Source organism: Chiloscyllium plagiosum, unplaced genomic scaffold (assembly GCF_037043375.1).
Source record: "Chiloscyllium plagiosum isolate Xiang-an unplaced genomic scaffold, Cpla_swu_hap1 HiC_scaffold_3, whole genome shotgun sequence".
NCBI lineage: Eukaryota > Metazoa > Chordata > Chondrichthyes > Orectolobiformes > Hemiscylliidae > Chiloscyllium > Chiloscyllium plagiosum.
This window is the reverse complement of record NW_028270141.1, coordinates 149,248,632-149,262,277: the sequence shown is the minus strand read 5'-3', so window position 1 is coordinate 149,262,277 and position 13,646 is coordinate 149,248,632. Positions and strand designations below refer to the sequence as shown.

The following is a 13,646-nucleotide window of genomic DNA, read 5'->3' as shown; positions in this document are numbered from 1 at the left end:
TTCTCTTCCTGGTGGAAGAGTCTCTTTCTAAATCAAAAAAGACAATTAAATCGGGATCCTATTGGCTGTGAAGGATCAGAATGCCCCTGGGGCCTGTCCACAGGGGAAGTGACCAAAGTGTAATTATCAAATCTGTACTGAGAGAATTTTTAAAAATTCACTGATGGGATTTGGGTGTCACTGGCTGGGTCCAGTATTTATTGCCCGTCCCTCGTTGCCCCTTGAGAAGGTGGGGGTGAGCTGCCTTCTTGAAGCGCTGCGGCCCACCTGCTGTAGGTAGACCCACAATGCCTTTAGGGAGAGAATTCCGGGATTGTGACCCTGCGACAGTGAAGGAACGATGATATATTTCCAAGTCAGAATGGTGAGGGTCTTGGAGGGGAACTTGCAGGGGGTGGCATTCCCATGTGTCTGCTGCCTTGTCCTTCTAGATGGAAGTAGTCATGGGTTTGGAAGGATCATTGGTGAACTTCTGCAGTGCATCTTGTAGATAATACACTCTGCTGCTATTGAGCGTTGGTCGGGGAGGGAGGGGATGCTTGTGGATGTGATGCCAATCAAGCGGGGGCTGCTGTGTCCTGGATGGTGTCAAGCTTCTTGAGTGTTGTTGGAGCTGCCCCCATCCAGGTAAGTTGGGAGTATTCCATCATGCTCCTGACTTGTGACTCGTAGATGGTGGACAGGCTTTAGGGAGTCAGGAGGTGAGTTACTCACTGCAGCATTCCTAACCTCTGACCTGCTCTTGTACAGACTGAGTTTATATGGTAAGTGTAGTTGAGTTTCTGGTCAATGATAACCCCCAGGATGATAATAGCAGGGGATTCAGTGATGGTAATGCCATTGAATCTCAAGGGGCGATGATTAGGTTGTCTCTTATTGGTGATGGACATAGCCTAGTAGATGTGAGGCTTGAATGTTACTTGCCATTGGTCAGCCCAAGCCTGGGTATTGTCCAGATCTTGCTGCATTTGAACACGGACGTCTTCAGTATCTGAGGAGTCGTGAGTTGTACAATTATCACCGATCGTCCCACTTCTGATGGAGAGTAGGTCATTGATGAAGCAGCTGAAGATGGTTGAGCCTAAGACACTAGCCTGAGGAACTCCTGCAGAGATAACCTGGAGCTGAGCTGGCTGACCTCCAATAACCACAATCTATGTACCAGGTATGAGTCCAGCTTGAGGAGAGCTTACCCCAATACCCATTGATTCCAGTTTTGCCTGGGCCCTTTGATGCCGCACTCAGTCAAATGCCTCAACATCAAGGGCTGTCACTCTGACCTTCCCTCTGGAATTCAGCTCTGTTGTCCATGTTTGAACCAAAGCTGTAATGAGGTCAGGAGCTGAATGGTCCTGGAGGAACCCAAACTGGGCATCACTGAGCAGGTTATTGCTTGATAGCACTGTTGGTGACACCTTCCATCACTTTCCTGATGATTGGGAGTAGACTGATGGGGCGAGAATTGGCCGGGTTGGATTTGTATTGTTTTTTGTGTACAGGTTATATCTGAGAAAATTCCACATTGTCAGGTAGGTGCCAGTGTTGTAATTCACCTGGAACGACTGGACTAGAACCATATGAGAGATCAAAAAGTGATTCCAGGATATGCACATGGAGTTCGGAATAAACTCACAGAGATGTACACTGCGGAAATAGACCCTTCGGTCTAACTCGTCTATGCCAACCAGCACTTTGCCACATCCCTCCAAACCCTTCCTATTCATATACCCATCCAAATGCCTATTAAATGTTGCAATTGTACCAGCCTCCACCACATCCTCTGGCAGCTCATTCCATACATGCACCACCCTCTGCGTGAAAACGTTGCCCCTTACGTCCTTTTTAAATCTTTCTCTAATCTTGAACCTATGCCCTCTAGTTCTGGACTCCCCGACCCCAGGGGAAAGACTTTGTCTATTTACCCTATCCATGTCCCTCATGATCTTCTAAACCTCTATAAGGTCACCCCTCAGCCTCCGCTGCTCCAGGGCAAACAGCCCCAGCCTGTTCAGCCTCTCCCTGTAGCTCAAACCCTCCATCCCTGGCAACATCATTGTAACCCTTTTCTGAACCCTTTCAGGTTTCATAACATCCTCCCTATAGAGCGAGACCAGAATCGCACACAATATTCCAACAGTGGCCTAACCAATGTCCTGTACAGCCGCAACATGACCTCCCAACTCCTGTACTCAATGCTCCGGGAGTATGTCCCTGAGTCAGTGAGCAGACTGTGGCATCTGTATGCACGGAACGAGAGATCGGAATGTGATCTTGGGAATCGGTGCACAGGGAGTGGGAGATCTCCTGGGTAAGGAGAGAAGCTGGATAATGGAGACCATGGTGTCTAGACCCAGGGAGTGAGGTGTGAGTGGACAATGTTTGGAAAGTGTTTCTTACCAGAACTCTCCATCCGCCCTCTTCAGTAGGAGTTGTTCCTTGATGTCAGGATCAATGCGGTTCCACTGCTCGGATCTTGGAGTAACACAGAGAAAGATGATTGGCAATGGTATTTCTGATTGTCACACCAGTGAGCTGATGTCTCTCTACTCCCCTTGCTGCCTGGTCAAACCAACATGGCTGCACCAGCAGAAAGAATGAGCTATCCACCCTAACCTTGCGTCCCAGCACCAAGGCAGTCTGCGCCTTACAGATTAGTGTCAAGAGTGTGGTGCTAGAAACGTACAGCAGGTCAGGCACCATCCGAGGAGCAGGAAAATCGATGCTGCCTGACCTGCTGTGCTTTTCCAGCACCACCCTCTTGACTCTAATCTCCAGCATCTGCAGTCCTCACTTTCTCCTTGTAGAGCAGTGTTGTTCCCTCTAAATGAGTTGAGGGATTGCCCCACAACCACTAAACCAGGCAGTGAATCCCAGACACCTCCCACGCTCTGCATGAAATAGTTCTTCCTCATGTTCCCTCTAATCCATCCTTCTCCCAATCTGTCCCCTCTCTGCTTGGGAAACGCTCTGTCCAAGCCCCTCATTAATTTCGTACATCTGGCCTTTGCTGTTAGCCAATTAAAGCTTTAACCGTACCCAGTCTTTGCTCACGGCTGCTATTCTCAAGCCCCATTCTTGGGGAATCTCCTGTGCACCTGCCCTGAAGTCATTCGACCCCTTCCTGTTACATGGTGCCCATGGACGTGCACAAAATCCCAGCTGGCTCCTGAGCAGGCCGTTCTCGTTCCAAACTAACATTCTTGTTTGTCTACTCAATACCCTACCCAGTGGAGGATGCCAACCCTTGTGCCTTCTTTATCGCCTTATCTGCCTGTGCTGCCACCTTCAGGAACCTGTGAGCATGCACTCCAAAGATTCTCACTTCCTCTTCCACACGCAACATCCTCTCACGTTTTGTGTGTTCATTATAGATTTATTTTGCCCTCTCTAAACTCAAAACCCCACGCTTCTCCGGGCTGAATACCATTCGCCATTCTTCCAGCAACGCTCCTGCCCTGACACTTCCCCATGGCTAATCCACCCACCCTGCATGCTACAGGGTAATTTAGCATGGCCAATCCACCTAAATCTGCACAGCTTTCGAAGAAACCAGAGCAAACCCACGCAGACACGGGGAGAACGTGCCAACTCCACACAGTCTGAGGGTTGACTCGAACCCGGGTCCCTGGCGCAGTGAGGCAGCAGTGCTAACCACTCAGCCACCCTGTAGCTTTCAGCGACTTTTCTGAGCAGTCTGCCGTGAGCAGGCGCATTTCCGAGGGAGGTGATTGTAGAAAAGTCCTGCGGGACAGGACGGCAATCAGAGGTTGACAATTCCCAGGATTTCAGGACAGAGGGATGCTGCTTTGGATCAGGATCTAGGTCAGCTTGGAAGGGGGAGGGGGTACATAAGACATCACGTATATGGAAGACAGTAGCAGCAGCGGACACAGGGAAAACCGTGCCCTGGATAACATTGTCTGCTCGAGAACTCACAAAACAAAAGTGATCAGCTGCTCACAATCACATGGCTGCTTGTGGGATCTTGCTGTGCGTTTATTGGTTGCTGAGTTTCCTCCATTATAATAGTACTTCCTCGGCAGTGAAACACTTTGAGGCGAAAGTGAGAGCTGCAGATGCTGGAGATTAGAGTCAAGATGAGAGTGGTGCTGGGAAAGCACAGCAGGTCAGGCAGCATCCGAGGAGCAGGATGGTGTCTGAAGCACTGGTTCATAGACACATAGAGTCATAGAGATGTACAGCACGGAAACAGACCCTTCGGTCCAACCCGTCCATGCCGACCAGATATCCCAACCCAATCTAGTCCCACCTGCCAGCACCCGGCCCATATCCCTCCAAACCCTTCCTATTCACATATCCATCCAAATGCCTCTTAAATGTTGCAATTGTACCAGCCTCCACCACATCCTCTGGCAGCTCATTCCATACACGTACCAACCTCTGCGTGAAAAAGTTGCCCCTTAGGTCTCTTTTATATCTTTCCCCTCTCACCCTAAACCTATGCCCTCTAGTTCTGGACTCTCCGACCCCAGGGAAAAGACTTTGTCTATTTACCCTATCCATGCCCCTCATAATTTTGTAAACCTCTATAAGGTCACCCCTCAGCCTCCGACGCTCCAGGGAAAACAGCCCCAGCCTGTTCAGCCTCTCCCTGTAGCTCAGATCCTCCAACCCTGGCAACATCCTTGAAAATCTTTTCTGAACCCTTTCAAGTTTCACAACATCTTTCCGATAGGAAGGAGACCAGAATTGCACGCAATATTCCAACAATGGCCTAACCAATGTCCTGTACAGCCGCAACATGACCTCCCAACTCCTGTACTCAATACTCTGACCAATAAAGGAAAGCATACGAAATGCCTTCTTCACTATCCTATCTACCTGCGACTCCACTTTCAAGGAGCTATGAACCTGCACTCCAAGGTCTCTTTGTTCAGCAACACTCCCTAGGACCTTACCATTAAGTGTATAAGTCCTGCTAAGATTTGCTTTCCCAAAATGCAGCACCTCACATTTATCTGAATTAAATACCATCTGCCACTTCTCAGCCCATTGGCCCATCTGGTCCAGATCCTGTTGTAATCTGAGGTAACCCTCTTCACTGTCCACTACACCTCCAATTTTGGTGTCATCTGCAAACTTACTAACTGTACCTTTTATGCTCGCATCCAAATCATTTATGTAAATGACAAAAAGTAGAGGGCCCAGCACCGATCCTTGTGGCACTCCACTGGTCACAGGCCTCCAGTCTGAAAAACAACCCTCCACCACCACCCTCTGTCTTCTACCTTTGAGCCAGTTCTGTATCCAAATGGCGAGTTCTCCCTGCATTCCATGAGATCTAACCTTGCTAATCAGTCTCCCATGGGGAACCTTGTCGAACACCTTACTGGAGTCCATATAGATCACATCTACCACTCTGCCCTCATCAATCCTCTTTGTTACTTCTTCAAAAATCTCAGTCAAGTTTGTGAGACATGATTTCCCACGCACAAAGCCATGTTGACTATCCCTAATCAGTCCTTGCCTTTCCAAATACATGTACATCCTGTCCCTCAGGATTCCCTCCAACAACTTGCCCACCACCGAGGTCAGGCTCACTGGTCTATAGTTCTCTGGCTTGTCCTTACCACCCTTCTTAAACACTGGCACCATGTTAGCCAACCTCCAGTCTTCCAGCACCTCACCTGTGACTATCAATGATTCAAATATCTCAGCAAGAGGCACAGTAAATGGTTCTATCCAAATGCAAGTCAGTTTCATTGCCAGCTGGGAAGTGTTTGTTCCGATTCACTAAGCAGGGTTCCATCTGAAAGCAACCTCCCTCTCACACAGCCTGCATCCTCCTGCTATTCAGAAACATAATTACACCTCTCCTCAGTTACTCTAAACACTGCCCGAAGCTTCCCCTTGATGACATGTTACTTTCAAAACATTGGAACAATAAATTCTGACTGACAACAGCAAGTGTGTGAGGCGGAAAGATAGGTTTACACCCTGGAATCTCACCTCTGCAGTACAGCCTGTCACACCAGACATACTGGAGCGTTAACCCCTGGCTATCAAAACGGAGTTCACATAGGCACAGCTCTGAGGGGTGGCATGGTAGCTCAGTGGTTAGCACTGCTACCCCACAGCACCAGGGTACTGGGTTCGATAACAGAGTAGCACTAATAGACAGGTTCAATTCTCTCATTGGCTGAGGTTACCACGATAGACTCGCCTTCTCAATCTCTCCCCTCAGCTGTGTCGATGTTACCTTTTGATACTTAAGGTTGGATGTGGGATAGACATTTGGAACTGAGATGGGGAAACAGTTCTTCACTCAAAGGGTCATGAACCTGTGGAATGCAAGGGATATCTGTGCAGGCCAGGTCGCTGCATATGGTCAGAAAAACGATAGAGGAATGGCCAGGCTTTGAAGGCATCAAGAGAGAGGGGAAGAAAGCTGGAATACCGCGATGGGTTGGATGGTCGGCCGTGAATGGATGGGCTGAATGGCCTACTCCTGCTCCTGGTTTCCATGTGGAGGGCAGCGATGACCACCCGGTGTGGAAATGATTATCAATTGTCATAAAAACCCATCTGGTTTCACTAATGACCTTTAGGGAACGAAATCTTTCCCGGCCCTGTCATACGCGTGACTCCAAAGCCCACAGCCAATGGGATTTGCTCTGAACCACCTTCTAAAATGGCCCCAAGTAAGTCACTGAGTTCAAGGCTAATGAGGGAGGAGTCAGTCTACGCTGGGCCCAGGCATCAGCTTCACACGTCTCATCAAATACTTTGTTTGTAAATCCTAAACAACATGAAGATTTCTGAAGGAGGATACCCAGGAGTGAATCTTTCCCAACTCATGCCACGAATCCTGAAACAAACACAGCTGACTATCCCACCTACAAACACAGACATCCCTCAGCACCACACTGGGGTTATCACGCTGACAGCCTCACTCATGTCTGGAGTGGCGCTTGAACTCACAACCTTCTCTCCCACAAAAGCGCGTCATACCCGCTCGGTACAGACCAGCAGAATCCAATCCTTTCCAAATCATGCTCAGTGATCACAGCACCACTGTTCGCGAAAGCACTTGAAAACTTCTCGAGTGGAAACACCAACCCTGTTATCACCAACAGAAAGCAGCAGCAAACACTCTCTCTACTTCATCAGATTCAGGGAGTAATCTCCAATCAGGGCCACAGCAAAGACTACACTCACCGGTCACTCCAGCGCCCTTTCCACTCCGTCTCGTTTCCCCATGGGTTCCGCACGCGGATCAACAATTCCATTCGGTTTTTGTATGGCACCTAGTCCACCCCATCCCAGAAAAAAAAGACAGCTTAGACAAGATTTCAGTTCATCGAAACAGACAGAAAATAACCACAGACAGGACCAACACATAGACCTCAAACAGTACACACAGACCAGAGACAGGACCAACACATAGACCTCAAACAGTATACACAGTCCCAGAGACAGGACCAACACATAGACCTCAAACAGTACACACAGACCAGAGACCGGACCAACACATAGACCTCAAACAGTACAAACAGACCAGAGACAGGACCAACACATAGACCTCAAACAGTACACACAGACCAGAGACAGGACCAACACATAGACCTCAAACAGTACACACAGTCCCAGAGACAGGACCAACACATAGACCTCAAACAGTACACACAGACCAGAGACAGGACCAACACATAGACCTCAAACAGTACACACAGTCCCAGAGACAGGACCAACACATAGACCTCAAACAGTACACACAGCCCAGAGACAGGACCAACACATAGACCTCAAACAGTACACACAGACCAGAGACAGGACCAACACATAGACCTCAAACAGTACAAACAGACCAGAGACAGGACCAACACATAGACCTCAAACAGTACACACAGACCAGAGACAGGACCAACACATAGACCTCAAACAGTACACACAGTCCCAGAGACAGGACCAACACATAGACCTCAAACAGTACACACAGCCCAGAGACAGGACCAACACATAGACCTCAAACAGTACACACAGACCAGAGACAGGACCAACACATTGGACAGTTATCGAAAACTCTGAAGTGATTACCTCTTCAACCCCAGTGATTGAATATGCATGCGTCATTACCAGCCCGTTTGACAGCACTTGCTCTCCGCCTTGCTGGGTAGAGAAATCAATAGCACAACATCAGTGTGAGAGAAGCTCTGGTCCGTTTTGCCTGGAGGTGACTGGAGATGCTGAAGTGGTGAGGCTTTGTGGTGGGTGTACCACTATCAGCTCCGACAACCTCTGCAGATCAACACACTCTTGTGAAGGGAGATCAGACTGACTCGTTTGTCCGAGTTGTTCGTAGAGGGATTGAGTTCCGGAGCTGCAATATCATGCTGCAACTGTACAAAACGCTAGTGCGGCCACACTTGGAATATTGTGTACAGTTCTGGTCGCCCCATTATAGGAAGGATGTGGAAGCATTGGAAAAGGTGCAGAGGGGATTTACCAGGATGTTGCCTTGTCTGGAGGGAAGGTCTTATGAGGAAAGGCTGAGAGACTTGGGTCTGTTCTCATTGGAAAGAAGAAGGCTAAGAGGGGATTTGATAGAGACATACAAGATGATCAGAGGATTAGATAGGGTAGACAGAGAAAGACTTTTTCCTAGGATGATGACGTCAGCGTGTACGAGGGGGCATAACTATAAATTGAGGGGTGATAGATTTCAGACAGATGTCAGAGGCAAGTTCTTTACGCAGAGAGTGGTAAGGGCATGGAATGCCCTACCTGCTAATGTAGTCAACTCAGCCACGTTAGGGAGATTTAAACAATCCTTAGATAAGCACATGGATGATGATGGGATAGTGTAGGGGGACAAGCTGAGAAAAGTCCACAGGTCGATACAACACCGAGGGCCGAAGGGCCTGTTCTGTTCTATGTAACCCTCCGAAGAGTAACCCACCCAGATTCATTTCCCTCCGACAAAGGCACCTAACACTATGGGCAATTTAGCATGGCCAATTCATCTGGCCTGCACATCTTTGGACTGTGGGAGGAAACCGGAGCACCCGGAGGAAACCCACGCAGACACGGGGAGAATGTGCAAACTCCACACAGTCAGTCACCTGAGGCTGGAATCGAACCCGGGACCCTGGTGCTGTGAGGCAGCAGTGCTAACCCCTGAGCCACCGTGCCATCCTGGTGTGGTTTAGATGGTGTGGGGGTTACATGTCCATCTTGAAAGGAGCTCTTCGGCCTATCGAGTCCGTGCTGACCTAGCTACGCCAATCCCACTTCTCAGCAATCGGCCCGAGTCAACCTTGACCATGACAGAGTCACGGAGCTCAAGTTCATTTACTATTTCACGGTTGTGAGGTTTCCCACCTCAAAGCCCTCTCCCAAATCGAAACAGCTTGTGTTTTTTTTTAAATCGGAACTGATCCTTTTTTTTTAAATTTCTGACATTTAACAGTGAATCTGAATTCTGGAACAGCTGGTGTGGGATATGGGGATATGAACTAACATTCCCTGGAACACCGTACCCTGAATCTTTCTGCTGTGCTCCCGCAGTTAGCTCTGGGAAACCCTGCTCCATAAGCCCACACTGGGTCACCAGCCAACCCCAAATGGAAGCCAGCTTCGACTTCACATGCACAAAGATGGCGAGAGCCCTCGCTGAGGGCGCGAGTCAGCCTCACCACCCCCTCCCTCCTTCCCTCACTGCTCCCCCTCTTGTTTACCACGGAGGGGGTGCTGACCTTCTGAGTATTCACTGATTTTTTTTTGGTTTCTGTCGGAAGCTCTAGGTTCACTCAGGAAAGGTGGATCTTACCACGGCGGGAGTGCTGCAGCCCATGAAGGAACCAAGACTGACCGCTCTTTTCAGTGTCACCCAGAGATCCGAAGGGGGCTTCCTCAGGGAGATGACAGATTTAACCCCCCCGGTGAAATCCACCAGTGCTTCCGAAATCTGGCCCATGTGTAAATCTCCGTATGATCCGTACAGCCTGTCACAGAGGGAAAAGAAGAAAAGGTCAACACTTTGTGGGAACTCCCATCTGAGCTCTGGGCCCCCGAAACCTTCGTGTTACATTTGGAGCTGATTACCAGGCTGGGAGGCGATGGGTGACTGATGCTGTAGACCCACCATGAAACAGGCTTCGATCGCAAATTAGAGTCACAGAGATGTACAGCACGGAAACAGACCCTTCGGTCCAATCCGTCCATGCCGACCAGATATCCCAACCCAATCTAGTCCCACCTGCCAGCACCCGGCCCATATCCCTCCAAACCCTTCCTATTCATATACCCATCCAAATGCCTCTTAAATGTTGCAGTTGTACCAGTCTCCACCACTTCCTCTGGCAGCTCATTCCATACACGTACCACCCTCTGTGTGAAAACGTTGCCCCTTAGGTCTCTTTTATACCTTTCCCCTCTCACCCTAAACCTATGCCCTCTCGTTCTGGACTCTCCGACCCCAGGAAAAAGACTTTGTCTATTTATCCTATCCATGCCCCTCATAATTTTATAAACCTCTCTAAGGTCATCCCTCAGCCTCCGACGCTCCAGGGAAAACAGCCCCAGCCTGTTCAGCCTCTCCCTACAGCTCAAATCCTCCAACCCTGGCAACATCTTTGTAAATCTTTTCTGAACCCTTTCAAGTTCCACAACATCATCTTGATAGGATGGATACCAGAATTGCACGCAATATTCCAACAGTGGCCTAAACACTATCCTGTACAGCCGCAACATGACCTCCCAACTCCTGTACTCAATACTCTGACCAATAAAGGAAGGCATACCAAACGCCTTCTTCACTATCCTATCTACCTGTGACTCTACTTTCAAGAGCTATGAACCTGCACTCCAAGGTCTCTTTGTTCAGCAACACTCCCTAGGACCTTACCATTAAGTGTATAAGTCCTGCTAAGATTTGCTTTCCCAAAATGCAGCACCTCACATTTATCTGAATTAAACTCCATCTGCCACTTTTCAGCCCATTGGCCCATCTGGTCCAGATCCTGCTGTAATCTGAGGTAACCCTCTTCGCTGTCCACTACACCTCCAATTTTGGTGTCATCTGCAAACTTACTAACTGTACCTCTTATGCTCGCATCCAAATCATTTATGTAAATGACAAAAAGTAGAGGACCCAGCACCCACTTGTGGCACTCCACTGGTCACAGGCCTCCAGTCTGAAAAACAACCCTCCACCACCACCCTCTGTCTTCTACCTTTGAGCCAGTTCTGTATCCAAATGGCGAGTTCTCCCTGTATTCATGAGATCTAACCTTGCTAATCAGTCTCCCATGCGGAACCTCGTCGAACACCTTACTGAAGTCCAAATAGATCATGTCCACTGCTCTACCCTCATCAATCATCTTTGTTACTTCTTCAAAAAACTCAATCCTCCTCTGTAATGTTGACATTTTTCAATGCGTCACCATCTATTTCCCTACAGTCTATATCTTCCATATCCTTTTGCAAAATACTCGTTTAGTATCTTCCCCCATCTCCTGCAGCTTCACACAAAGGCCGCCTTGCTGATCTTTGAGGGACCCTATTCTCTCCCTAGTTACCCTTTTGTCCTTAATGTATTTGTAAAATCCCTTTGGATTCTCCTTAATTCTATTTGCCAAAGCTACCCCATGTCCCCTTTTTGCTCTCCTGATTTCCCTCTTAAGTATACTCCTACTGCCTTTATACTCTTCTAAGGACTCACTTGATCTATCCTGTCTGTACCCTACATATGATTCCTTCTTTTCTGAACCAAACCCCCAATTTCTTTAGTCATCCAGCATTCCCTATACCTATCAGCCTTCCCTTTCACCCTGACAGGAATATACTTTCTCTGGATTCTCATTATCTAATTTCTGAAGGCTTCCTATTTTCCAGCCATCCCTTTACCTGCGAACGTCTGCTCCCAATCAGCTTTCGAAAGTTCTTGCCTAATACCGTCAAAATTAGCCTTCCTCCAATTTAGAACTTCAACTTTTAGATCTGGTCTATCATTTTCCATCACTATTTTAAATCTAATAGAATTATGGTCGCTGGCCCCAAAGTGCTCCCCCACTGACACCTCAGTCACCTGCCCTGCCTTATTTCCCAAGAGTAGGTCAAGTTTTGCACCTTCTCTAGTAGGTACATCCACATACTGAATCAGAAAATTGTCTTGTGCACACTTAACAAATTCCTCTCCATCTAAGCCCTTAACACTGTGGCTGTCCCAGTCTACGTTTGGAAAGTTAAAATCCCCTAGCATAACCACTCTTTTCCAACCCATCCTGATGGATTGCTGACAGCACTCATTTCTTCATGAAGATTGTAAGCTGTTGGGAGAACTGGATCCATTGTCAAAGGAAGGCACGATTTGTCGAAGAGTTTTGCCTTGCACTTATCAGGACACTTTGCAAGAATACTAGCAGAGGGCTCCCATTGAGAGTACTGATTGGTCATCAGGTGGACTCTGTTTGGTCGAGACATTGTTGTGGAGAATGCACCCATTACTGCTGATTTGTGTTGTAACATGTCCTGATGAGTATAAGACAAAAACGCTTCATTAGGTGATGTCTCTTTTCAGTAAATGCAGAAGCTCTGTACACGCAAAGGATTGAACACTTGGTGAAATAGTTTGTGAAAGGAGAGGGTTTTGGCATTTCCAGTTGCAAATAATATCACCGTTCATCTTGTTCACTTCCAACCAACTGACTACATCTATAGAGTGAGCTACCTCTATCAGTGAGTCCACATTAGTCACAGACATTATCTGAGGGAAGCTCCCAATGTTCAAAAGATTAGAAAACCATGGGCCAAAGTCCTCCTGAGCCTGTCACATTTACCACACCTCACATCTCAATGACCCAAATACTACATTCGACCAAAATAAACCTTATCTCATTTTCGTTTCAATTAATTAACACCATATTGAGGAGGGCAGTGCAGTTGATGTGATTTACGTGGACTTCAGTCAGACCTTTGACAAGATCCCACATGGAAGGCTGGTCCAAGAAGTAAGAGCTATGGACCCAAGGCAAGGTGGCAAATTGGACACAAAATTGGTTTACAAATAGGAGGCAAAGAGTGATGGTGGAGGGCTGTTTTGTGATGAGAAGCCTGTAACCAGTGATGTACCACAGGGCTCGGTGCTGGGACCTTGCTGTTTGCTATTTACATTAACCACTTGGATTGGATTATAGAAGGCACAATTGGTAAGTTTACAGATGACATGACAATTGCTGATAATGTGGAGGATTGTCTCAGGCCACAATCTGATATTGAGCAGTTGTCAAACTGGACAAAGCAATGGCAGATGGAATTTAAGTGCAAGGTGATGCATTGTGGGAGGTTTAATAAGGGAAGGACATATACAATGAATGGTCGGTCCCTAAGGTGGACTGAGGGACAAAGGGACCTTGGTGTACAATCTATAGATCCCTGAGCGTGTTAGTATAGCCAGACAGGGTGGAGAAGGAGGCAGATGGGATGGCTGCCTTCATTAGCTGGGGGGACAATATAGGAACAAGGAAGTCTCGTTACACCTTCATACAACATTGGTTAGGTCACACATGGAACACTGTGTGTAGTTCCGGTCACCACATTAACAGAAGGAGGTGATTGGGCTGGAGAGGGGGCAGAGGAGATTCCCCAGGACGTTCCCTGGGATGGAAAGTCTCCGTTATGAGGAG

General features: G+C 48.0%; 1 protein-coding gene across 1 annotated transcript in view; it reads right to left on the bottom strand.

Annotated features, from left to right (window-relative positions):
* LOC122548527 (calpain-2 catalytic subunit-like) overlaps positions 1-13,646 on the bottom strand; it is a 123,352-nt gene that overhangs the window by 67,550 nt on the left and 42,156 nt on the right. The window contains exons 6-9 of the mRNA XM_087976803.1: positions 9,791-9,965; positions 8,059-8,130; positions 7,180-7,268; positions 2,398-2,472 (exon numbers count right to left, since the gene is read on the bottom strand). Of these exons, the coding sequence (XP_087832929.1) occupies positions 2,398-2,472; positions 7,180-7,268; positions 8,059-8,130; positions 9,791-9,965 (411 nt within the window). The remainder of the gene's footprint in view (positions 1-2,397; positions 2,473-7,179; positions 7,269-8,058; positions 8,131-9,790; positions 9,966-13,646) is intronic.